The sequence below is a fragment of the Capsicum annuum genome, chromosome 4, assembly GCF_002878395.1.
Source record: "Capsicum annuum cultivar UCD-10X-F1 chromosome 4, UCD10Xv1.1, whole genome shotgun sequence".
Taxonomy (NCBI): Eukaryota; Viridiplantae; Streptophyta; class Magnoliopsida; order Solanales; family Solanaceae; genus Capsicum; species Capsicum annuum.
In genome coordinates this window covers 39,909,396-39,936,630 of record NC_061114.1, presented here as the reverse complement: position 1 = coordinate 39,936,630, position 27,235 = coordinate 39,909,396, and the positions used below count along the sequence as shown (strand labels likewise).

Below are 27,235 nucleotides of genomic sequence, written 5' to 3'. Positions count from 1 at the left end.
AGGTACACCAGTCCCCCCCAACCCGGCATTCAACCAGCTGCCGCCCGGTCCCCAGCCGCCAACTTGGTCTCCAACAGGCCGAGACTCCGCCTGCACCCGCCACGCCGTCTCCAGCAGCCGCAGCCCCGAGCGAAATCCGGTGACTTCTAACCTTTGTTATTTCGTTATTTCATATTGCATTTTAGTTCATTATTTCATATTCCATTCTTAGTACTATGCTCGTAGTAGCCCGTGTACCTTGACTTGCGTGGGATTTGTGAACATTGTCTGTTGTTGCTGTTGCTGTGGTCGCTTCTTAGTTTTGCTTCGGGAGTATTCCTTTGAACGTGTGTGTGCCTTGTATCTCGTTGCTGCTGCTTTGATATTGCCACCGGGTATATCCTTATATTTTCCTATTTTTTCGTGTAGTTGTGGCTGTGGGTGGTAATGGGTGGTTAGGGTCATGTCCGAGGGGGTTGGGGCGTGGGGCTGTGGCGGGGGCGGGAGATGGGGAGAGAGCGGGAGTGGGTGGGAGGCCAAGGTTTGGCCGAGGGGGGGGGTAGTGGGGGGCGCGTGGATAGCGACGGTAGGCTGAGGGTTGGGTCTTGGAATATAGGGACCCTTCAGGGGAAGTCCATAGAGCTGGTGAAGATTCTTAGGAAGAGAAGGATCAACCTTGCGTGTGTCCAAGAGACCAAGTGGGTAGGGTCTAAGGCTAGGGATGTGGACGGTTACAAGCTGTGGTACTCTGGGAGCGACAGGCGTAGGAATGGAGTTGGCATCTTGGTAGATGAAGAGCTTAGAGGTCAGGTAGTGGAGGTGAAGAGGATCAACGATAGGTTGATGACTATTAAGTTGGTCATTCGGGGGTTTACCCTGAACGTGTGTAGTGCCTATGCGCCGCATGTGGGATCGGAGGGGGAGGAGAAGATGCGGTTCTGGGAGGCTTTGGAGGAGGTGGTGAGAGGCGTGCCCAGTTCGGAGAAGATTGTTGTAGCAGGGGATTTCAACGGGCACATCGGGGCGCTACCGGGAGGCTTTGGGGATGTGCATGGTGGTTTTGGTTTTGGGGAGAGAAATGAAGAGGGTGCGACCCTATTGGAGTTTGCGAGGGCGTTTGGGCTGGTGGTGGTGAACTCGGGCTTCCCGAAGAAGGACGAGCACCTGATCACTTTTTGGAGCGCGATAGCCAGGACCCAGATTGACTTTTTGTTGCTTAGGAAAGGGGATAGGGCGTTGTGTAAAGACTGTAAAGTTATCCCGAGTGAGAATCTTTCGACCCAACATAGGCTCTTGGTTATGGATTTGGGTATAAAGAAGAATAGAAAGAGGAGGAGTAAGCAGTGTAGACTGAGAATTAAGTGGGGCGGCTTGACGCCAGTGAATGCGTGGGAGATAGGGGAGAGGTTGGCGGGAATGGGGGTGTGGGAGTGTAGGGGGGACGTGGATAATATGTGGGACAAGGCGGCAACGTGCATCAGGGAGAATGCAAGGGAGGTGTTGGGTGTTTCTAGGGGCCGGGCCGGACATCATCGGGGGGATTGGTGGTGGAATGAAGAGGTGGGGAAGAAAGTGGAGACCAAGAAAGAGGCGTATGCTAAGTTGGTGGAAAGCAAGGACGAAGAAGAGAAGCGGGTAAACAGGAAAGAGTACAAGCTAGCGAGGAAGGAGGCGAAGTCAGCGGTCACGGCAGCTAAGACGGCCGCTTTTGAGAGCTTGTATGCAGGGTTACAGGGGAAAGGAGGGGAGAAAAAGTTGTTCCGACTCGCTAAGGCTAGGGAGAGGAAGGGTCGTGACCTCGATCAGGTGAGGTGCATTAAGGGGGAGAACGGTAGAGTGTTGGTGGAGGACGGTCACATAAAGAAGAGATGGCAGTCGTACTTTCATAGGCTCTTGAATGACGAGGGGGACAGAGCTATTGTGTTAGGGGAACTGGAGCACTCAGGGAGTGTCGGGATTTTAGCTATTGTAGACGTTTTTAGGTAGACGAGGTTAGACAGGCAGTCCGCAGGATGCGAAGGGGTAGGGCGACGGGGCCGGATGAGATACCGGTGGAGTTTTGGAAGTTCGTTGGAGAGGCTGGTGTAAGGTGGTTGACTGCATTGTTCAATGAAATTTTCAGGACGGCAAAGATGCCCGAGGCGTGGAGGTGGAGTACCATGATCCCCCTCTATAAGAATAAGGGGGACATTCAGTGTTGCAATAACTATAGGGGGATTAAGTTACTGAGTCACTCTATGAAGATATGGGAGAGAGTGGTCGAGGTGAGGCTGAGACGGATAGTGTCTATTTCGGAAAACCAGTTCGGATTTATGCCCGGCCGCTCGACGACGGAGGCAATCCACCTGGTACGGAGGTTGGTGGAGCAGTATAGGGAGAGGAAGAAGGATCTGCACATGGTGTTCATCGACCTGGAAAAGGCGTACGACAAAGTCCCCAGGGAAGTGCTTTGGAGATGCTTGGAGGTGAGTGGAGTACCGCAGGCATATATCAGAGTAATTAAGGATATGTATGAGGGAGCGAAAACCCAGGTGAGGACGGCGGGAGGAGACTCAGAGCATTTCACTGTCCTGACAGGATTGCATCAGGGATCTACTCTTAGTCCCTTTTTGTTTGCGTTAGTAATGGATGTGTTGACGCGGCGTATCCAAGGGGAGGTGCCGTGGTGTATGCTTTTTGCAGACGATGTAGTCCTGATAGATGAGACTCGAGGGGGTGTGAATGACAAATTAGAGTTGTGGAGGCAAACTCTGGAGTCTAAAGGGTTCAGGGTGAGCAGAACCAAGACAGAGTATGTGGAATGTAAGTTTAATGACGTGAGGCGGGAGAATGAGGTAGGAGTGACGCTAGAAGCACAGGAGGTAGGGAAGAGGGATAAGTTCAAGTATCTCGGGTCCGTGATCCAGAGTAACGGTGAGATTGACGAGGATGTCTCGCACCGTATTGGGGCGGGATGGATGAAGTGGAAACTCGCATCGGGGGTGCTGTGTGATAAGAAGGTGCCGCCCAAGCTTAAAGGCAAATTCTATAGGGTGGTAGTCCGTCCGGCCTTGCTGTATGGAGCGGAGTGTTGGCCAGTTAAGAACTCCCACATCCAAAGAATGAAGGTGGCAGAAATGCGGATGTTGCGCTGGATGTGTGGACTGACCCGAGGGGATAGAGTTCGGAATGAGACTATCCGGGAGAAGGTTGGTGTGACTTCAGTGGAGTGTAAGATGCGGGAAGCACGATTGAGATGGTTCGGACACGTGAAGAGGAGGGGCATGGATGCCCCGGTCCGTAGGTGTGAGAGGCTAGCGTTGGATGGTTTTAGACGGGGAAGGGGTAGACCGAAGAAGTACTGGGGTGAGGTGATTAGGCGGGACATGGAACAGTTACAGCTCACCGAGGACATGACCCTAGATAGGAAGGTCTGGAAGATGCGAATTACGGCAGAGGATTAGGGCCAGTTCGGGTCGCTAGTGTAGGGAATTAATTGGTGGGGGTGTATTCCTGTTATGATTCCGTATTCAGTGTTTCGTGTTCCGTGTTCCGTGTTCCATGTTTATTACGAATCTGTGTGCTTTCCTCTGCTTTATATTCCTGCATTCCTGCTTTACTCTGTTTTATATTCCTTATGGGTGCCGTATCTGTGTTATGTCATCTGCTTCTGTGCTGTACTATGTGTTTGTGTGATATCTCGTGACTTGAGCCGGGGGTCTTTCGGAAACAGCCTTTCTACTTCATCAGAGGTAGAGGTATGGACTGCGTACATCTTACCCCCCCCAGACCCCACTAAGTGGGAATACACTGGGTTTGTTGTTGTTGTTGTTGTATATATATATATATACATAGTATGCTGGGATAGGGAACAAGGTTTAGAATGAACTTTAAAACATTAGCGTGGGCTGTGTAGCTTGACCGCCATAAACTACTCACGGGCTATATGGATCCAGTTGTCTCCCCATGGTCGGGTCCCAGTACGTGTTAGCCGCACGAACCGGAGATATCATAGAAGGCCGGAGAATCTTTGTACCCTACGCCATCCATGATACAAATATACATAGTGTGACACAAGCACATGGTCATCAAGACCAACCCTCACATCGACAAACGTGAGTTTCTGGTATTGGTCCCTCGGGACCTCCACCTTCACGGCTAGCTACATAATCCCTTTTAAGCCCAATTACAACATTTAACACATAACCCATCCATTAATTTAAGGGGTCATTCCTTAAGGCATCATCAAGTGGTATCGTCATACCGACTATAACTTGCAAGCATATGTCATTAAGCCATCACTTTGGGAAATCCTTGTAGCCAGACTCTATTATTAAAATCAACTTGGGGGATTCCTTGTACCCTACAAGGTTTTCAAGGTCATTATTATCCACTTGGAGGAATCCTTGTACCCCACAAGGTTTTCAAAGCCATCCTTAATTATTTTGCCATTTATACCATGCACTAGTTTTATAGAAATAAGTCAAGCCAATTGATAAATCACATTCCAAAATCAATTATGCAAGTGGGTTGGGGTTCTTACCAATTTCAATACCAAAATCCAAATATTTGGGGAATTCTTGTACCTCTAATTACGTTGTTCACAAGTTTGGGGAATCATTGTACCCCTAAATTCATTCACCATTGCCATGCACCCCAATGAGTGTACAAACCAACACTTCAATGCATAATAAATCAATAGTAATCATGGAAAAAAATTCAAACAATTTATATCCAAAACCCTCAACCCATCATTCAAAACCCAACATCAAATTATGTGAGTAATAAACCAATTTTATGCCATTAAGAAAATACCAGCGTAGGGAGAGAGATATATGCCTTAATCACCCAATATTTCTCCTTTCTTAGTATTTTCATAAGAGCTTCTTTCACCTTGTATATTTCAAACCTCTTTTGAAATGTTTTTCTTGAGTTGAGAGTATAAAAAATAGCCCCTCTACCTTACCAAAGTGGTGGTAAGGATTGCGTACACACTACAATCCCTAGAAGACACTTGTGGGATCACACCGGGTATATTATTGTTGCACTACTTATATTTACACTTTTTCTAGAATATTCATGGGATTCTGAACACTCGCTCTCAAGGTGTTGTATAAGAATTATATGAACCAAACTTGCTACAGATATAACTTGTTTTGGCACGGGCAAAGGACTTGGTGAATATATTAGCAAGCTAATCATTTGACCCCACAAGTTTTGAGACAATGTGTCCGAAGAGTACCTTTTTTTTGACAAAATGACAAATTGACAAGCGATGTTTATGTGTCTTCTCGTGAAACGAAACACCAGATTTGATGCAATGTGAAGTGAATCCTCCTTATCTCACATAAGTTCCATTTCTTTTGATCTCATAATTTTAATTCACTCAGTAGTTTCTTGATCTATATGAATACACAGTAGCCATTGCTATAGCCCAATATTCTACTTCTGCTCTTAACCGAGCTACCCCATTTTATTTCTTACTTTTTCAAAACACCAAACCCCTAACCAGTGTCGGGGAAAGTGAGCGCTTTAAGCGTGAAGCGGTGCGATGCAACCTCTGTTGCGCTTCAGATAGCTGAGGCGAGGCGACTTTAGTGAAGACACTCACTTTTGACTAGGAAGCGAGCAGTATGTGTAGCAACGATACCTCTTTTTAACACAAGAGTAACCATAAAAGACACATTTGAGGGCACGAGGGACGAATTTATCATTTCATGGGGCTAAGTTATGAATAAAGCATGTGCTCCCAAAGACACGACGGAAGAGTAGAGATATGACTAAGGAAACAATATGGAATAGCGAATCTAATTAAAAAATACATCTTGAAGAATCATTAATGAAGCTGACAAATACGAAATCCTAAGGTTGATCTGTCTTCTACTAGACCCCAAATATCGAAATAAACTAATGAAAAAACACTCTGAATGACCCTTAGCACTACGTGGAAAGGCAATGTGGGTGTCTTTCGTCAGTTGACTCAACTCACAAGCTAATGTGGATGGCCTAGACAAAATAGGCACCGTCTTCTGTAGCTTGAATACACTAGATGTTCCAAACATTTGTGAACTAGGTTTTGAGTGTCTGTAATGGAGCATGTTGTGGAAGAATTTGAAAAGTTTAGTAGAGGTCTTGTGATTCATGTCCAGTGCCAATTGTCATAAGTTACTCTTACTCTTCACTTTTGTTGCCGCACTCGTGTCGACACGACATGGGTGTGGGTGTAGGTGTGAGATTCGTGTCCAATATGGTCAACTAATTTTGGGACTTCGACCAAAATTAATAGGGTCAACTAATTTTGGGAATTCGACCAAAATTGATAGTGGAAGTCCAGACAGAGTTAATTATTTTGTAATCAAAACAAAAATTAAGGTGAAATTGAAGAAAATGGAATTCCTTGTATATAGAAATTTTTATGTTAGTGCATTTCCTTTTATCTTCTTTCAGTATTTTCCTCTTGATCAATATTTTTCTGTATTTTTTCCTCACGATATCTCATGATTTCGATTTTATAACTCTATTTTTTTGGATATTTGAATTATGTTTAGCCAAATTAAAGCACCGTGTCTATACTTGGATTCATATCTTCGAATCTTAAAATTGAGATTATGAAGGATACGACCTCTAGATCAGCACCCATATTAGACACCCGTATCCGAGTCTGAGAAACTTAGCAATCGTCTGCCCAATACTACGATCCTACATGTGAAAAAAATCATAAAAAAATGTTATGGCACAATGTAGGGCACACGTCAAGCGACCAACAAATGTAAGATCAAAAGGATAATAGGGGCATGAGGAAGAGTTTAAAGTGACAAAGGACAAAGGACAAAGGTTTAACTTGTCCAACTCCTTTTGCTTTTGTTTGGATCCTACCGGCTAAAAGTTACAGTAGAAAGATATTGTGAATAAACAAAATCAGACATAAGTGATTTGTTACCAGAAATTATGATTATAAGCGCTTGAGTCCACGATCCATTATCCAAGAGTACTAGATTGCAAAACACAAGCAAAGGAATTACCAGCAACAGAAGCATCAGGTGAGCAACCGAGGCTACTTGTGGAGATGTTTGCTTGCTTGCTTGATGCTAGAGGAACTTATTATATTCTGTCTGTGCAATATGAGCATTTTTGGGTGGTCGATCAGGCTGATCAATGGAGGCTTGTAGAGATGTTTGCTTACTTGCTCGATAATGAATGAACTCATTATATTCCTTTTGAGCAGTATGAGCATTATTAGGTGGTCGACCATGTCGAGTATAACACATGTCACTAGTGTGTTTGAGCTAATGATAATAACTACACTTAGGTCGAGATCTTTCAAAACGACATCCTCGTCAATTCTCCACAGACTGAAATGTTCGATTTCTATGGTGTGAGATGTGAGAATAAAAGAGTCAACACTTGGTGATGAAACCACTTTGTGATGGTGGGCGCGGCAAGGCGAAGTAAATGAGAGAATGAATAGTTCATCAATTGTAGGAATTGTAGGACTAGCTCAAATCTGTTCACGCACCAAATCATGGTGTAGGTAGTCCAACAAGTATAAGCACTAGAAACAAAGTGTCTGTGTGCTCTTTTTGTTTTTCCACGTTCGTGGTAACTGGCATCAATGTTTCAAATTCCTCCATGACTGCCTGTACGTATCCAAGTAAGTAGACATATTGGATTCTTGTTTCTTTAAGTTGGTCATTAGCGATATCACATCATAAAAATGAGGCATGTCATTAGTGTATAAAGCATGGGCCTTTTCCTAAACTGAATAACATGTCCGGAATGGGCGAAACAAGGCCATCAACTGGAATCAATAGATTGCCATAGGAGACTACATAATTGAATGTCAGCCTTCTCCTATTATCCTTTGGCCTTTTCATCTACCTCACTAATCTTTGCCTTTTTATCACCACACTAGCATTCTTTGTTAAGTGATCTTGGGACGCTTTGACCCTTGCACCACAACTCAATCGAGGAAGCCCAAGCTAAACAGTTTGAACTTCCCAATAATGGTTCTTTAGTGAATTTTTGGAGCCAAAAGTATCAAACGGAGAGACATGGTTGTATAACAAAGAACTAACAAAGAATCACCAAAAAAAATCAGATTTATTGCCAACTAATTCACTACAGACTCCACCTGAACCTCGAAAGTGAAAACAAATTCAGAAAAGTTGCTTAAAATTAGTTTTTGGTTGACGGAAATCTAGACTGCTGCCGGAAACTGAAATCTAGTGTTCAGAAAGGAGAAGTACCAACTGGTGTAGCTTTAAAATTGAGGGCCAACCACAAACCCAGGAAAAGATTTCTCATTAAGGTCAAAGCCTTAATTTTCCTCGGTTTGAAGAAACTCTAGACCTTTCGCACTGCATTTACTCTCCCCAAATTGATTGCACGAGCTTGATCATTTAAAAGATACTCTACGAGGTTAAACAAGTCTGCTGATACCCATATTGCAATTTTGGAGCAAGTCAAAGTCAACTAAAAGTTAAACCTAAGCTCTGTCGTTAAAATTTAAAATTGATTACTTTTTTGGGTTACCATAACCCTACAAGTTCAAATCTAATGTTAGTTTTAAAATCCAACGTCAAATTGGTCCTCGATGCATAATTTTTGCTCTCAAGCCTAGGACAAAACCCCCAATTTCTGCCTTGAAGTCTCACAATTTAAATATAAAATCAGGCGAGTAATCACTATCTAACCAGGGACGAGTTTGGATTACTTACCCAAGCTTTTGTAGAAGAAAGCCCTCTTTGATTCAACTTTCAAGCTACCCCAAGCTCCCAAAATCCAACATTGGTGAAATAAGCTTAAAATCTCGTTTCTGCTAATTTTTATACCTAACACAGGTATTAACGTGATCATGCTCAATGTCCGGGATAGCGACGGACATGGGACAAATTAGTCTTCTTAAGTGCGCCCTTTGTGTGCATGCCTTATGCGTGATGTGCAGCCTGCGTGCAGTAGCACCGGCCTGCCTGGACCTCCCGTCAGCGCTATGGCACTCCTGTGGCTCGAAAATTCCTTCTGCTCCCAGATAAAATAAAATCCTACCACAGTCCAGATCTGGTTTTTGCTACCCAAACCCCATCCAAGTCCCTCTACTAATCAAAATGATTTTACTTTTTTTGAAATTTTCAGGATCCAGCCAAAGCTACTCAAACAAGTCCTAAATGGTCATTATGACTTGAAATAAGGTGTTGGGTTCACACTATGTCAATTGTCAAATACAATCCTTCTTATGACACTCATACTCTTGTCTGTGCAACTCGTAAATGACATATTTTGTTATTGCTACCCAGCATCTTACGTACTCCATGAAAATACATCCGTAAATCCTTTAGTACTTCCATGACTAGCAGCAGATCTTCCGTTGAGAAACCTCTGGAATTTAAAGAGTCATCTAACGAAGCATTCACAACCATTTCTTTTGAATGGTTTTGGATAGAAAGAGATGATATATGCTTCTGAGTTTCTATTAGACTTACTCATCATCATCATTTGTAGATTCTAATATTGGTTTTAGATCAGGATTAGATATAATAATCTTCAACGCTAATTGTTTGAAACATGAAAGAAGGTTTTCCAGTTAATCATTTAAGTGAACTTCAATTTCATGCTTTGAATTTTAGGTTATTGCTGTGCTGGTAGGAGGAATATCTATCCTGGCTGGTCATATTACAGCAGAACAACTTACAAAATTCGTATTATACAGTGAATGGTTGATTTATTCTACATGGTGGGTTGGGGACAGTTTATCGTCATTGATGCAATCTGTTGGGGCAAGTGAGAAGGTTTTCCAATTAATGGATCTCGGTCCTAGTGGTCAATTCATTGACAAAGGTAAAAGCATTTCCCAAACGAGCTTCTTGTTTCATTTGTACTCCCTATATTTATATTGAGCATCTTGGTGGGACGTGACGTACTAACCCAAAAGAGTTTGAAACTGCATTCTTTAACGTTTGCAAGAAATAAATGTGTAAACCTTTTTGTATTTAGTTGTTCATATATTTGAATCCTGTATGTTTAAACATATAAAACGTGATGAATTCAACTTTTCAGTTGATATCTCATCAAAAAGAAAGTAATGATTGATTCCATTCAGTGAAAAGGACATTATCTTGAGATGGTTCAAAAGACGAACTACGATATGCAATTTGAAACTGATTTTCTTAAGTATGATTGTTGTAAAACAAGCCACTTTTGCACATTTGGTTTGGAATTTCCAATGCTTGTTCTTCATTTGTTATGCTTTCCCTTTTACTCCTTTGGTTGCTTATAATTTGTTGGTTATATTGTCTCAGTTATACTATTTAGCTATTAATTGATTTTATCAGTATTTTTAGTGCATTGCATATCCATCAGGCAAACTGAATCTTTTAATGCCCGAAGTATATCACAACTGAAACTATGCGCAAAATAGACTCACCAGTGTTAGTGTGAGTTTATCCTTTGGCTTTCCCCAAAGGGTCTGTTCAGGTTGAAAGAATGGTATGATTCGATATTTCACTTATAGGAAAGTTTTTCTGCAATGCTTCAAAGAGAATTCTTTTGGGCTGTAAGTCCTAGCAAATACCATAAATTCCCTCTAGTATGCTTAAATTTCTTAGAGAAGCTTTATGAAACTTTCCATCTTTTTTGAGACATGACTTTTATGGAAGATGTTTTTCAAAGGTGGCTCAATTGTTTTCTGTGTTTAGCTAAAATTTAAATGGTACAAGATGGTGTGTATATATCGGGATTGAAGGTTCATAAAAGCGAGTGTTCTCAACTACCGATGGAGAGTGTACAATCACCTCTGCCCATAAAGGATGTTAGTCGCTCTTTGATGCAAAGTTCCTTCCAACATTATTGCTGAAAGTTTTACTTACCTAAAATAAAGAACTTTTGATCAGAAGTGTAAATTCCTTTCAATGCAGCATTAAGTTAACTTATATCAACTGATTTAACCCCATTTGTGCCACACATACTCGAAAAAGAATATTTCCCAGATGCTGCATGTCGAGCATCTTACTCTCCCCAGACCCTACTTTGTGGGAATATATTGGGTTTGTTGTTGTTGTTGTTGCATGTCGAATGAGCTGGCAGATTGAGGCAGAGTCTGCTCCACAATGACTGGCAGATTTCAATCAAATCTGCTTCACAAATCAGCTAGCAGATTCGACTGTAATCAGCTCCTCAGCTCCTGCAAATATGGGATAGCATGTATCTTAGGAAAATATATTAGTTGTTATTTTAGGAAATAGATTAGGGGAAATCCCTTGATTCAAGAATCTCCCAAGAATCAGGGATTGATTAGTTTATTCTGATCTTACCTTTCTCTTATAAATACTGTACAATTCTATGAATAAAAAATATACTTTTGCAGTATCTGAACTTTCATGGATTTAGAGAGGGATGTTTTCCCCTAGTATCACTTGGAAAAAACAACTTTCCAAGGAGATCATCATTTTGGAACATCAAAAGAAGACTAAAGTTCTTCTCTAGAAGTTCCTAAAGAAAATATGATGACTCAAGGAGACAATGTTTCTCACATGCTCTTCCAGTTAACTTCTCATCGATTAAATGGGAAGAACTACTTGGAGTGGGCACAGTCCATAAAGCTTGCAATTGATGGTCGCGGAAAGTTGGGACATCTGACTGGAGAGACGAAAAAGCCGAAAATCAGAGATCCAAGGATGAACACCTGGAAATCAGAGAATTCATAGAACCAGTCATAGGTAAACCTTATCTTATTTTACCTACTGCTAAGGATGTGTGGGAAACCTTTGTTGTAGAAAATGCTTCTCAAATATTTGAGTTAAAAATTAAACTATGGCAGGTTAAGAAGGGTGACAAAGAAGTCACTGCTTATTATAACAAAATGGTGTCTTTGTGGCTTCTCAAATATTATAGTTGAAAATTAAACTATGATAGGCTAAGCAGGGTGACAAATAAGTCAGTGCTTATTATAATGAAATGGTGTCTTTGTGGCAGGAGTTAGACCAGTGTTATAATTATGAATGAGAGTGTTCTGTGGATATTGTGAAAGCAAAAAAAAGGGAAGAAAATAAGAGAGTTTACTTTTTTTTTAGGAGGATTAAATCAGGAGTTTGATGAGGTTAGGTCACTAATCCTAGGAAAAAATCCTCTGCCCTCACTTCGTGAAACCTTTTCTAAAGTTAGGAAAGAAGAAACTAGAGGAAAGTTACGTTAAAACTTGATTTAAATATTGAACTAAAACCTGCTATAGACTCTTCAACTTTTGTGATAGTGAAAAATGAAGATACCAAAAAGAAAAGGCCATGGTGCGATTATTGCAAAAGATACTGGCACACTCGTGAAACATGTTGGAAGATTCATGGGAAACTACCAAACTGGAAGCAGAAGGGAGTTGATAATCGTGGCTTCCAATATCAACATAGTCAATCCCTCCAAACAACTCATTTTGAACAGGAGTAACAACCCCATCCAGATTCGTCTCCATTTACAATGGATCAACTAGAGATTTTGCCCAAACTCCTTCAATCTCCCCATTTCCGTGCAAATGCACCAAATCCTTCTAATCCTTCTTGTTCTTTTGCTGAAACAGGTATCGAACCATCTGCTTTTCTTAGTGCCAACTCCAACCAAAAAGATTCTTGGATCATAGATTCAGGAGCTACTGATCACATGACTGGAAGTTCCTGTGCTTCCTCTACTTATACTCCTTGTGCAGGGAATAATAAAATCAAGATAGCTGATGGTTTTTTCTCCATAATTGCTGGAAAAGGAACTGTTAAATTATCACCATTCCTCACACTTCATGATATTCTTCATGTTCCAAAACTGTCTTGTAATCTGGTTTCTGTCAGTAAATCAACTTGTTCTCTTAATTGTCGTGCTATTTTTGACTTTGATTTGTGTGAATTTCAGGAAAAGGTCTCAGGGAAGACGATTGACAGTGCTAGAGATTATGGAGGTCTTTATTTTCTTGACAATGGGGACAACTCTCTGCAACTGAATCCTACTTGTTTGAACTCTACTTCTATTTTGAATAAAGTCATGCTTTGGCACTATAGGCTTGCACATCAAAGTTTTTATTATTTAAGACATTTGTTACCTCAGTTATTTGAAAATAAAAATCCGTCCTTGTTCTAGTGTGAATTGGCTAAGCATCACCAATCTTTTTTTCCCTCTTAAAAGTATTAGACTTCTAAACATTTTATGATGATTCATAGTGATGTTTGGGGACCATTTAGAATTTCAACAATGTCTTGAACACGGTGGTTTGTAACTTTTATAGATGATCATACTAGACTGAGTTGGGTTTTTTTTTATCGAAGGACAAATCTGAGGTTAAAAATGTGTTTGAGACTTTCTATGTAATGGTGGAAACACAGTTTAATGAGAAGATCAAGATTTTTCGAAGTGACAATGGTCGTGAATTTTTTAATGAACAATTAGGAAGGTTTTTCAGAAAAACTGGGGTGGTACACCAAAGCTCTTGTCCGAATACACCTCAACAAAATGGCATCACAGAAAGAAAGAATATGAACCTGTTAGAGGTAATTAGGGCCTTAATGTTTTCCACAGTACCTTTGGGGAGAGACTCTCTTGACTCCTGTTTATCTTATTAATAGAATGCCATCTCGTCCTCTCAAATTTAAAACACTTTTTAACGTTTTCAGAGAGAGTTTTTCTAGTTCTAGGTTAACTACAAATCTGCCATTGAAAGTTTTTGGGTGTAAAACCTTTATTCATGTTCATAATTGCAGTAAACTTGAACCAAGGGCTAAGAAGTGTGTTTTTGTAGGATATGCTCCAAATCAAAAGGGATATAAGTGTTATGATCCTCAGTCGAGGAGGATAATTGTCACAATGGATCTAACTTTCTTTGAATCCCAACTCTATTTTATTGCCTATCTTTAGGGGGAGTACCACGTAGGTTTAGATTCGTGGGATATTGAGGAAACTAGACATCAGAGAAATGATAGGCTAGATATTACGATAAATACTGATGTGAGGGACCTTGGAGAAGATAGGTATGATGCAAGAGATGAAAAGGACAGTTATTTGGGAGATGATAGGGCCTTAAGTAACTTAAATGATAAAAACTTTGATATTGAACCTGTAAAGCCTTCAAATGATAAAAATAAAAATGGGAACAGAGAACGAACAAAACAAATACAGGTGTATTCGAGAAAGAACCGAACTCAAGAAATAAAGACCGACGATCCTCAACACTGTCAAAAGTCAACTCCGCAAGACCTTCCTGGAATTCAAGGTAATCTTCCAACTGATTCTATTTCTAATTCCTTGTCAGATCTGGACCTACCTATTGCAAAACGCAAAGGTGTTAGAAATGTTTCTAAATATCCTATTTCTATGTTTGTTTCCTATAGAAAGTTGTTGTAATACCCCGATTGTTCCTTGAGTCTAAATTCGTCTTCTGAGTATATGGAAATGACTTCCAAAGTGAATGATGATTGAACCTTCTAGAATTTTTCTAATTTTTACTTTTTTCATGTAGAGCGTTGAATAAGCTTTCCATCGATACCAATTTCATCGAAATCCAACATCGGACGGGGGATTTATGGCTGTTTTACTAAACAATATCGGAATCGCCCAGGCCTGACGGTGGACCTGACGGACCGCCAAGTCCTTGGTGTCCCGTCAAGTGTCCCGTCAAGCCAAGGCAGTGACCCTCTTTTTGGTCATCGTGTGACGGCCAAATTGGTGGACCATCAAAAAGTCGATGGCGTCAAGGGTTTCGTAGGTTGAGGAAGAATGTTCCATTTTTGGCCCCCGAGTGACGGACGATCTGGTGGACCGTCAGATTCCCGACGGACCGTCACTCCGAGGCAGAACATCCTAGTTTTGGCGCTCGAGTGACGGACGACTTGGTGGACCGTTAGTCCCTCTGACGGACCGTTAGGTCGACCGTCACAGGCCCCGATCAGCGAATTTCAGCTTTTTCAAAATGGCATTTTGGTATTTTCCGCCCATTTTGGTATTATAAATATATCCAAGTAGTAAAGGGAAGATCATTTTCTCTTATTTCTCTCCAATCTCTCCAACACCCCCCCCTCCCCCCCAAAAAAATCCAATCTTCTTCCAAGAAATTCAAGAATCTCCCTTAAATTTCTCCAAGTGGTTCAAGAATCAAGCTTTCCTAGTCAAAGGCATCAAGAATCTTAGCCTAAAAGTGTGAGAAAGAAGTTCCAATCAAGTCTCTTATTCTCAAATTTATAATTCAAGGTATGTGGGGTTTGAATAAGAACACTTCTTTCGTTCTTGTGCCCAAAGATTTAATTTCTACTATTGAAATTCATGATTTTGCAAAGTGGGTTTATACCCAAATTACTTTATTAATGAATTATGATAGTTGAGCAAATCAAGATTGATACACATAACTATTTCATCATTTTATTCCTTAAATTGAGAACTTATACCATGAGTTGAATATTGTTATTATGAGTTGATGATTTCTGAATGATTTGAGATAAGAGTCATGATTTAAGTTTTTCTACGAGAAGTTTGATTATTGAATATATATATATATATATATATATATATATATATATATATATATATAGATAGATAGATATTTGAGCTTGAGAGTCAAGAATGAGTCCTATGATGTTTCCTTGAAGCTTTTGATATTTGAAAATAATTCGAAAAGCAAATGTACTTGATGTTGAGAAAGATTGTGTTGAGTTGAGTTGAGTCGAGTTAGGAATCCACAAGATGTTTATGATTTACAGATGAGATATATAATTATGTTTTGGTCTTTATAATAGACCCATGAGTTGATATTAATTAAGGTGGATTTCCTGACGCGTTCTGAGCCGAGTTTGGGAGGAGTATTTAGCACCGAGTGGGAAATATGGTATTTCCTCAAAACTACGTGCCTCTGTAGGATTGATGTTGATAATTGTGGGCCAGAGGCCGAGTATGGGATTGTGATAATGAGATTGAGGTTGTACTCCCTGGCAAGAGTACAACACCCCCGCCAATGTGGGGTTCTCTCCTTAGGAGGGAAAAACATTGGACTCCATGCGGCTCACATGGTGTAGTCATGTCGGTTAGAAGAAACTCCCAAGTTTATAAGATTTCAAGTTTCATGAGTTACCGAGTCACTCTAAGTCATGATTTAAGGAGTTTGAGTTGAGTATAATGATTTTATGAGATATATAATGCTTGCATTACTAATGATGAGTTTCAAGGAATATATTTCAATTAATTCAAGCAAAGAAAGTCGTTATCGTCAGCATGCATGATTTTCGTAATCATATATGATATTATTTATAATGTTGCATTGCACCCCCACATACTCAGTACATTTTTTAAAGTACTGACCCCATATATTTCTATATGCTACAGTGCCTTATAATGTAGGTACAATTTATAGCGCAGATACCGCATCCAGTCAGTTTGTAGCTTCCAGTCAACAGGTGATGAGTCCTTTTGATTCGAGGGCTTGAGTCAGTTATACAGTTTGAGGAGTATCGTATTTTCTTACTTTAGTCGTATTGAGATTGGGTAGTTGGGAGTCATAACCCATCTATCTGAAGTTAGTACCAGTAGAGGCTTCATAGACAGTCAGTAGAAGTTGATGTATTCAGTTTCAGTTTCATTTGTAAAAGTAGAGTTGTAACCTTGTAACGTTCATAATTGTATTGATCAAGTTCGGATAAGTTCTATGTTTTCGCTGATCTCATGTAGACTTGAGCATTTTATTCAGTTGCTTATGAGTTATGCCAGTAGAAGGGTTAGCTTAGGGTCACTTATGCCCCTAAGCACCGTGTAACGTCTCGTAACCCAATTTCGGGGCGTTACAGTTGTCTCCTAGTTATTCAGCCTTTCTTTCACAACTTTCTAGTGTAGAGATCCCACAAAATATGTAGGATGCTCTATGAGTTCCCGAGTGGAAGGAGGCTATTTTGGAGGAATTGCGAGCTCTTGAAAAAAATGAGACATGGGAGTTGGTAGATTTGCTGGAGGGAAGGAAACCAGTAGGTTGCAAATGGGTGTTCTCCACCAAATTCAAGTCAGACGGATTCTCGGAGAGGTATAAGGCCTGCCTAGTAGCTAAGGGGTTCACACAGACATATGACATTGACTATCTTGAGACGTTTGCTCCAATAGCTAAGCTAAACTCAATTAGAGTTCTGTTGACAATCGCGGTAAACCTTGACTGGTTTCTTCAACAGTTGAATGTGAAGAATGCTTTCTTGAATGGGCAACTAGAGGAAGAAATCTATATGGATCCTCCACTAGGTTTTGAAGAGAAGTACAAGTCAAAGATATGCAGACTTAGAAGATCTCTTTACGGTCTAAAACAATCTCCAAGGGCTTGGTTTGAAAGGTTTACTCAATTTGTGAAAAGGCAAGGATATGTGCAAGGACAAACAGATCACATATTGTTCTCTCGGTATTCACTAGAAGGAAAAATAGCAGTTCTTATAGTGTATGTTGATGATATCATCCTCACAGGAGATGATGTGGTTGAAATAAAAAACCTAAAGAAGCATCTTGCCTCAGAATTTGAGATAAAAGACTTAGGTCCGCTGAAGTATTTTCTCGGCATGGAGGTTGCACTATCGAAAAAAGGAATTATAGTGTCACAAAGGAGTATGTTCTTGATCTATTAAAAGAAACGGGAATGAGTGGTTGTAGACCAGCTGAAACTCCAATTAACCCGAATCTAAAGTTTGAGAAGGATGGAAAATCAATTGATAGGGTCCGATACCAGAGATTCGCAGGAAGTTGATTTACTTGTCACATACTAGGCCTAATATTGCCTTTGCTGTGAGCCTAGTTAGCCAGTTCATTCATTTTCCACGAGAAGAACTAAGAAACTTTGTATCGAATCCTAAGGTATCTAAAGAGTTCTCCTGGAATAGGGTTGTTTTTTAAAAAGAATGAGCAAAGAAGTGTTGAAGCTTATATAGATGCGGACTGGGCTGGTTCTTCTATTGATAGAAGGTCTACATCCGGATATTGTACATTTGTTTGAGGAAATTTAGTGACATTGAGGAGTAAGAAGCAAAATTTGGTGGCTCGAAGTAGTGCTGAGCCTGAGTATCGATCCATGGAATATGAAATTTGTGAAATGTTGTGGCTCAAGAGATTTTTGAAAGAACTAAAAAGACCTATGAGTTTGCCAATGAAGTTGTACTGTGACAATAAAGCTTCTACAAGCATTGCTCATAATCCAGTTCAACATAACAGGACAATGCATGTTGAAGTGGACAGACACTTCATTAAAGAGAAGATTGAAGGTGAAAGTGTATGCATCCCTTTTGTTCCAACAACTGAACAAGTAGCAGATATTTTCACAAAAGGCCTCTTCAGAACTACCTTTGAGTCATTTGTTAGCAAGTTAGGCATGTTCGATATTTACATGCCAACTTGAGGGGGAGTGTCGAATGAGCTGGCAGATTGAGGCAGAATCTGCTACACAATGACTGGCAAATTTCAATCAAATCTGCTCCACAAATCATCTAGCAGATTTGACTATTAGGAAAATATATTAGTTGTTATTTTAGGAAATAGATTAGGGGAATTCCCTTGATTCAAAAATCTCCTAAGAATCAGGGATTGATTAGTTTATTCTGTTCTTACCTTTCTCTTATAAATGCTACTAGAAGTGCAAGACCCGTGTCAGCACGGGACCAACAGTAGAACATGTGGATTACAATTTTTAAGTTTTATGATTTATCTTGGAGTAGAAAGTTTGAGAAGTAGAATATTTTTATTAGTATGATTGAGCTGAGGGGATCGCAATTGAAACCTTTTTTTAACCTTCTTGTTGAATTTTGCGATCAGAAATATAAAGAAAGAATAAGCGTAAATCTGATGAAATAGCTTAAATCAAATATCCAACAGATTATTGATTTTCAATATCGCAAAGATTAAGAATCATATAAACTTACCCGATAAAGAGAATACACAGCTTAGATTCGCTATTGTTTTGTTTAATTATTATTTTTAACACAGGAAAAGAGTGTTGTTTTTTAATAGAGAAGGAAGATTTGAGATTTTCTTTTCTTTATTTTATTTTTAAAACAGAGAAATGTTAATTAATATTGAGGAGCTGTAAAAAGTTGAGAAAGATGACTACACATATTTGATAGAAAATTTGCTAATGTTAAGAAAATGCAAAGTATTTGGTAGCAAATTTGTGATAGATACACGTTTTTTGTACCTAAATTTACTTTGTTTATATTTAAATTAGTTTGTAAAAATCTTTTGCAAATAATCTTTATACTTCTTTTCTTTAATTTCCTTAAAATATAGTAATAAAATTTACTTATGCTTTATTCTTCTCACACTTTACTACATACATTTTATCCTCTTTAAATCTCATTATGCCATTTTACCCTCTTTAAACATCACTGTACGTTAAAATCATGATTGAAGCAGCTGAAGCAGAAATCAGTCAATTTTTAAATCTTTTTTTGTTAATTATTGTTATTTACAGTACTTTTTATTTCATTTTCAAATAATATATGTTGTTTTATATCTTCTTCTGTCCTGTCCCAATTTATGTGACACTAATATAATTTTGATAGTCAATCAAATATTTTATGTTGACATATCATTTTGTTATTCTTATTTTTCTAATACATAAATGACTTATAATAAGGAGTGATATAGTAAAATCATTGTTCGAAAGACGAAAATTTAATTTAAAACATTAAGAGTTAATTTCGCATTTTATGTCTATTTTATTTTTCATTAAATATTATTTATTTTTGTAATACCTAGATGACTCATAATAATTAATTAAGAGCGATTGATTATGTTATTACTATAAAATTAGTATAATTTTATCATATCCAATAGTAATCATCGATAATTCACCGGAATAGTATATTAATTAAATACGGGATGCTATATTTGTATATGCAAAGTATGATATTATTCAACATTATTAGATAATGCATTATTTTTATCTTTCACAATAATAAAATTTTACTATATATTTTTTTTTATTTCTTTTTAACTTGATACATATTGACCCAACACAAATTCTAAGTAAAATTTTCATTAGAAATTTATTTTATTAAATTAAATTTAGTAATTTTGTACTTTAAAAATTTAAAGTTAATTTTAAATATTAGTATTTCTATATAAGAAGAAAAAACAATAATTTTAAAATTTAAATTTACTAAAATAAATAAATAAATAAATCAAAAGATTTTTCTATATAAAAGTCAATTAAAATAATAAAATTGATTTACTTTTAATATTTAGTTGCAATTAATTAAGATAATTTTTTATTTTGTCATGATTTATGCTGCATCGATAAAATTTTGAGAGTTGAATAGAAATTTTATTTATTTTTAAAAAAGCATATTAACTTGTTAATTATTGTGATTTATAATAATTTTTACGTAATTATCAAATAATATATTTACTCCTTGTGACCCAATTTATGTGGCTTTGATATATCTTTTAAATATTTTAAGTTGTTAATTATTATGATTTGCAGTACTTTTTCTTTTATCTCAATTTATGTGGCATTGCTAAAATAATGAGAGTCAATAAAATTTCTCTATGTCTTTTAAATATTTTAAGTTATTAATTATTGTGATTTGTGGTAACAAATCGGTTTTGAACATGATAGTCAATTTTACTTTCAATATGTAGTTATAGTTAATTAATATAAATTAATAGAATATATTAAATATTTAAACCATTATAATGAAACAATGAAATTATTATATATTGGGATATGATATGTAATTAAATGAGAGTAGAGGGGTGTTTTGGTAATTACATAAGAGGTGGTCGAAACCACCTCTTCTATAGAATAGAAAAATACTGTACAATTCTATGAATAAAAAATATACTTTTGCAGTATGTGAACTTTCACTTTCACTGCATATTCTCATCCTGCTTTGTGGATTGTTGTAGGAGGCAAGTTGGAAGGATTAGCAGGACTCATTGAATTTGTGAATGTTAGTTTCTACTATCCTTCAAGAGTGAAGGTATACATATCTTTCTGATCTCACAGCATGTGGCTCATTACCTGAGAACAACTTTTCCTCTCGACAAGACTCAAATACACTCTTTAACATTTAAACCTTTTCTTATTTGCATCTATGTATTAGTTGAATTTTTTATCTGATAAAAGATAAAGACATTCATGTTTTTTGTCTTCGCCTCTAGTAAGGAGGAAATGGTCTCCTATGGGCTTGGCCATTTACAAATTTGAATGGGAGAAAATGGCGTTTTCAGATCTCTTATATGTAAAAATGAAGAACTCTTGTAAAAAGGACATAATACTCAAAATAAATTTGTAAAGGACGAGAAAACCAATTTGCCAGTAAGGAAGTGGCATCATCATCTTACCTCGGATACTATTGATGCTATTTAAGGCTTACACTGATGGTCACTTCATGCTTACTGGTATTGGAAGTGTATTTTGTCTTTGGATGTGTTTTGTGAAAATTAGAGTTGCGCTTCCTTTATTCATTTCTTTCTTGTGAAGCATCTTTTGTAGCCTATTGAAAGTGATTTTGCATCTACTGGTTCTTACATAGGTTGTCATCATGCATGCACACATGAACTAAAAGAATTTCGGTGCAAAGATATGGTAGTTATGTTGGTACTGCTTGCACTGTCTACGAATGTTTGCATATGCAATTTCCTTGACTCAGACTATACTGTGATCACTTGAAGATTTGGAGTATGAGGCTGTTGATAGTTTGATTGACAACATCTTTATAGTTTCATTTTTTCGTTGATTTGATGTATATACTTTTTAGTTATTCTAGATTACAGAATTTTGAGGCTACAATTAGAAAAGCTTATTGCTTACTGAACAGGTGCCGGTACTTCAACATATTAACTTCGTGGTGCATCCCGGTGAAGTAGTAGCGCTTGTGAGTTCTTTAATTTTGGGGCTGCCAATCTGAAATTTATTCTACCTACTAGATCCCATGTTTATGCATGCAACTTCTAGGATCTAATGACATACTCTCCCATTCCCATTTTATGTGACACACATTCCGTTCTAATCTGTTTCAAAAAAAGACAATTCTATATTTAAAGCTAATTTACACTTCCCATTTTACGCTTATTACGGGCTTTTATAGCCGCAAAAATTTTGTGATGTTTAAGGCTATAAGTTTCAAATCATTCTTGAACTTTGTGTCCACTCAAACACCTTCACATAAAATGGAACGGAGATTATCATTTTCCCCCTTTTGGAGTTATGAAATTGCTTCCCTCTATGATCCTCATGATAAAATTGCTCCTTTACAATTTCTAGAGTAGCAGTTGATTTCTCTATTATGGCAACAAGGGGTGTGGCACAAGATGGTTGCAGTTAGCAGAGCAACTTTGAGGTTACTAGTTCAAATCACTTATCTGGGAATGAGTCCAAGCAGGCATCCTAAAAATTTGTCTATCTTACACCAACAACAATAACATCAACTATTACGCCTTAATCTCAAACAAGTTGGTGTCAGCTAAATGAATCCTCCCTAGTCATGTTTTTTCCATTTAAATTCAACTCATGTCATCATCACCCAAATAAAAAAAGTAGACGTACAACAAGTCTGGGGAGAGTAAGTGTACGCTGTCCATACCACTTCCTCAGAGGTGAGATAAAAGAGGTTGTTTCCGATAGACCCCCGGTTCAAAACAAAAATAGTCTAGAAATAATAGGTATTAACCCACCAAATAATAACATAAACAAGACTATCACTAAGTAATACGACAAACAATAATTCACTTGTAAAAGCAAACAAAATGTCCATAATTAAGTTCTAACAAAACTAATAGCCTATTTGACCAAGCTTTTGGAAGTGAAACACGGTTGCTTTTTAGACACAATTTATTTTAAAAGAAGAAAATAAGTGCTTTTGAATAGTACCAGAAGCTAAAAAAGTAGTTGTTTCCCATAAGCACTTTTGGAACATGGGCTAAGCACAAATTAATGCTCTAATATTGGTAAAAAGTACTTTTTCAATGTGGTAGCCAAACACGAACTGCTACTCTCCAAAAGTACTTTTTTGAAAAACACTTTTAACAAAAAACACTTTTCAAAATAAACAAACTTCGAAAGCTTGGTCAAACAAGCTATAAACCTACTTCCAACCAGTAGATGCCACCCATACAAATCATTTTCTTCCATTGTGCCTTATCTTCAGCCAAAGCTTCATTGATTCCAAGAAATTGTTGGTCTGTTAAGATAACTTGCTTCCACGTAATTATTGGTCTGCTTCATCTCCTTTTAGCACCTTTTTTTCGATAAGGTAAATAATTTTAACATTTGGAGGCAAACCCTGTATATATATACTAAAAGAGAACTTACACCAAAATATGGTTCTCAACAGAAGAGGTCCAATCCTCTTATCTCCTTTTAACACCTTAACTTACCATTGTTTCACACCTACAAACCGGTGCATCTATAAGCCAATGCAAGATATGACCAAACAATCTCAAGTGACCTTCTCTATTTTATCCTCAACCCTTGCTATTTGCACCTTCTGACGAATGTGATACATTTTTAATCTTATCTAATCCATTATGACTGCACATTCATCTTAGCATTCGCATCTCTGCAACACTAATCTCATGGATTTGTTTTACTTAGCATGACGAATGTTCTATGTTAGAATGATTATTACCAAGATGCACTGCCATATAACATTGTCGGTCTTATAATTGTTCTGCAGAACTTACCTTCCATCTTGGTAGCACTTCTCCATTTCAACCCCCTTGAAACGAGTCTAGATATCTAAATTCATTGCATTTTGGCACCGCAATCTCTTCTTCTCTCACCTCAATTTCGCTCTTCCCGTGATGTCCAAACTTGTCCTGCATGTACTCGGTACTACGTAAATTCTCCTATAACCCCTTACTCTCTAAAGTACTTTTCCATGTGATACAATCAAATACACGAATGCAAATAAAAAACAAGGATAGGATTTAGAATAGACCCAAATATATGTGTGCCGTTAGAAATAAAATAGATTAGTAAATATTCTCCAACTACTTTTTATGGGTATAGATTTGTGTATGTTTTTGTTTCTCTATTCATCAATTTGAAACAATGACTGAGAAATGAATGTTGTCTGTTGTTTAGGTTGGCCTAAGTGGTAGTGGGAAAAGCACTCTGGTGAACCTTCTCCTCCGTCTGTATGAACCAATAAGTGGGCAGGTAATTCATGTCATGTTAGATATAATACTATATTGTTGAATTATGAAAATATAAAACAGAAGGGGAGCTTTGGCGCAACTGTAAAGTTGTCTCCATGTGGCCTATACGTCACGAGTTCGAGTAGTGAAATCAGCCATCGACGCTTGTGTCAGGGTAGACTGCCTATATTACACCATTCCTTGTACCCTCTGTGTGTGAACTCGGGATGCTTCGTGGCTTGAGCTTCCCTCTTGTGAATAGACAAAATAGACCCTTCTTGAGGAATTAGCAGAAGCTTAAAACGTACTTTAAGAAGCCTTGAGAAAAGCAGCTTCCCCCTTGCTTTCCCAAATAAAAGAACTTTCCTAACAACTTGTTTCGGATCTGAAGATATTTATTGATGGCTACCCGATTAGAGATTTCGACATCAAGTGGTTGAGGGAAAGAATTGGATATGTGGGACAGGTTAGCCTCATATATTATTATCCTAATTTGAGTTTTCTATGGCTTTATAATGTCATGTCAATTAAAATATTTTGAACAGGAACCTAGACTTTTCCGCATGGATATCAGCTCAAACATAAGATACGGCTGTAGTAGAGATGTCAATCAACAAGATGTGGAATGGGCTGCCAAGGAGGCCACTGCCCATGACTTCATTTCGTCTCTACCCAACGGCTACCACACAATTGTTGATGATGATTTGCTCAGTGGAGGCCAGAAGCAGCGAATTGCAATTGCTAGAGCCATTCTTAGGGATCCAGATATTTTAGTACTTGATGAAGCCACTAGTGCTCTAGATGCAGAGAGTGAACACAACATTAAGGTAGATCTTTTGAAAGTCGTTTTAACTGATAGAGATTGTTGAAGTGCCCACTAAATATGCATTTTCGATCCTCATAGGGTGTGCTTCGTACTGTCAGAAGAGAACTGAACTCAAACAGAACTGTCATAGTAATTGCTCACCGGTAAGTTGCCTTTGTTCTTTTCAACTGAACCAAGTACTAGCTTGTAGTATTGATAAACTGCTATCTACAGGCTTTCGACAATACAAGCTGCTGACAGAATAGTTGTGATGGAAAGCGGAAAAGTAGTTGAGGTAGATATTATGGCTTTTAAACTTATAAGAGGGAGAGTAGCTAATAATAACATCGTCATTCAGTCTCCTTTCTTATTACGATCGTTCATGCTGTCTGATTCAGCCTGTGCTGTTCTCACATACAGCATCACATTAAGCACCAATAAGACAAGTGCATTTCCCATCATGGGAGTGGTCCACTCTGGGCTTGTTTTATGACGCCAAAGTTTGTCTACATGTAAACAGAAGGGCTATTAGGTTATAGTTTTCCATTTAGTATCTAACAAGTTGAAACTGAAGTGTGGAATCTTGCAACCTGGAGGTTCACATTCTTATTCATCTCAACCTTAATCTTATCAAAATAAGAGCTTCCTAATGCTCAATTTTCGGTCATATAGTACGTCTTCTGCCTTTCATCACTCTAGTAATCTCAGACTTGGATGATCAGCTCTGATCTTACTTTTTGCTACATTCAGGTGGGTAGCCACAAAGAGCTTCTCCTCAAGGATGGCTTGTATGCTCGATTAGCCAGAAGACAGTCTGATGCTATGGCATGAACTTTTGCAGTTGACTGACATAAAGGTTCGGGCCAATTCTTTGGCTCACTAAGTTCCTGATTAGACACTGCAGATAGGTTGGTATCTTTCTTTATTAGTTTAGCAATGTCTATACACTAGATTAGATATAGGCTTCTGAATGAAGGCAATCTGAGATTAGTTCGACCAATCTCAATTTTTCTGTACTGAGCAGGTTAGCTTCAAAGATTTTGCTGCATCACCGGCCAATGCTACGAACCTTTTGAGTTTGATGGTGCTTAATGTATAACTTATTCAAGGGTTGGGAATGATGATGTCCGAAGAGTAGCATAGACTTTTTCGACAAAGAGCAGATACGTTGATCCATGACAATGACTCAGAAGCATGTCATTGTGGTTCAATATACTAAAGCTGAAATTGGAAGGAAACACAAACTCTTCTCATGATAGAGAAGCATATTTGTTTACTGGATGATTGTATTAGATTATATTAGATGGTTTAATTACACTTGAGAGTGATTTATTCTAAACCGAACCAACAATATGTTATTTTATCGATAATGACTTACTGGTTTAACACGTTGATAGCAGTTTTGATTTATTTTTTATCGGGTTATCAGTTCCGGTTTAGGGCTTTTTAAAGAGTTAATTAATAACCCGACAGCGGGGTATAAATTGTCTATGTTCCTTATATTATACTGTACTTAGATTGTGAAGATAATACAAAGTTAGTTTTCCTTTTATATTAAATATTATGCTTGCTCTTTTGAATTTTCTACTTGCAATTATCCCAGTATTGTTAATACTTATATATCTTCTTCATTTAATGAAACTTCAAGAGCTAATTAATTGGTAATTTTTGGAATACCCTATTAGATTTTATTTATCACATTGTCTGCAAGTGATTCTCAATGAAGAGATTTTTATGTGTACTCTTAAGTTAACCAATAACTGCCAATAAGCGTCGATATCTTAATTGTTCTTTCACGGTTTGGTATGTTTACAAATTAATAGCCATTAAGTTGAACTGATGACTTTCAAAATCGAACCGAATCAATTGATGTATAACCCTAGTTTGGACGGATTCTTTGGTCCACTAAGTTCCTGATTGGACACTTAAAATAGGTTAGCATCTTTTTTTTTTTTTTTTTCTTTCAGATTTCAGCCATTTGTATAGATTAGATTAGACATAAGCTTCTGAATGAAGAAGGCAATATGAAAGCAGATCTTGCAGTTCGTTCATCTCAATTTTTTCTCAAGTGAGCAGGTTAAGCTTTAAAGATTTTTCGCAGCATCACTAACATTTTGAGTTTTCATGGTGTTTAATGTATAACTTATTCAAGGAATGCGAGTGATGTATAAAATGTCCATAGGGTAGCAGAGGCTTTTTCTACAAAGAGTAGATATTGTTGATCCATGAAATGACTCAAAAGCATGTCATTGCGGTTCAATATACTAAAGCTGAAATTGGAAGGAAACACAAGCTCTTCTCATGATAGAGAAGCATATTTGTTTACTGTATGATTGTATTAGATATTTTTAATTACACTTG

At 37.9% G+C, this 27,235-nt stretch overlaps 1 protein-coding gene across 6 annotated transcripts in view; it reads left to right on the top strand.

The window, feature by feature from the left end:
• Positions 1–26,454, top strand: part of LOC107868032 (ABC transporter B family member 26, chloroplastic) — a 55,233-nt gene extending 28,779 nt beyond the window's left edge. For 2 of the 6 annotated variants that reach the window (XM_047411787.1, XM_016714586.2), the window contains 10 exons: positions 9,582–9,792; positions 20,836–20,909; positions 21,750–21,806; positions 24,017–24,091; positions 24,461–24,535; positions 24,615–24,896; positions 24,974–25,038; positions 25,109–25,169; positions 25,625–25,782; positions 25,899–26,454. In XM_047411787.1, the coding sequence (XP_047267743.1) occupies positions 9,582–9,792; positions 20,836–20,909; positions 21,750–21,806; positions 24,017–24,091; positions 24,461–24,535; positions 24,615–24,896; positions 24,974–25,038; positions 25,109–25,169; positions 25,625–25,705 (981 nt within the window). In that variant the 3' untranslated portion in view covers positions 25,706–25,782; positions 25,899–26,454. The remainder of the gene's footprint in view (positions 1–9,581; positions 9,793–20,835; positions 20,910–21,749; positions 21,807–24,016; positions 24,092–24,460; positions 24,536–24,614; positions 24,897–24,973; positions 25,039–25,108; positions 25,170–25,624; positions 25,783–25,898) is intronic. The other 4 variants (XM_016714588.2, XM_047411785.1, XM_016714589.2 and 1 more) reach the window with 4 other exon arrangements.
• Positions 26,455–27,235: the final 781 nt, after the last annotated feature.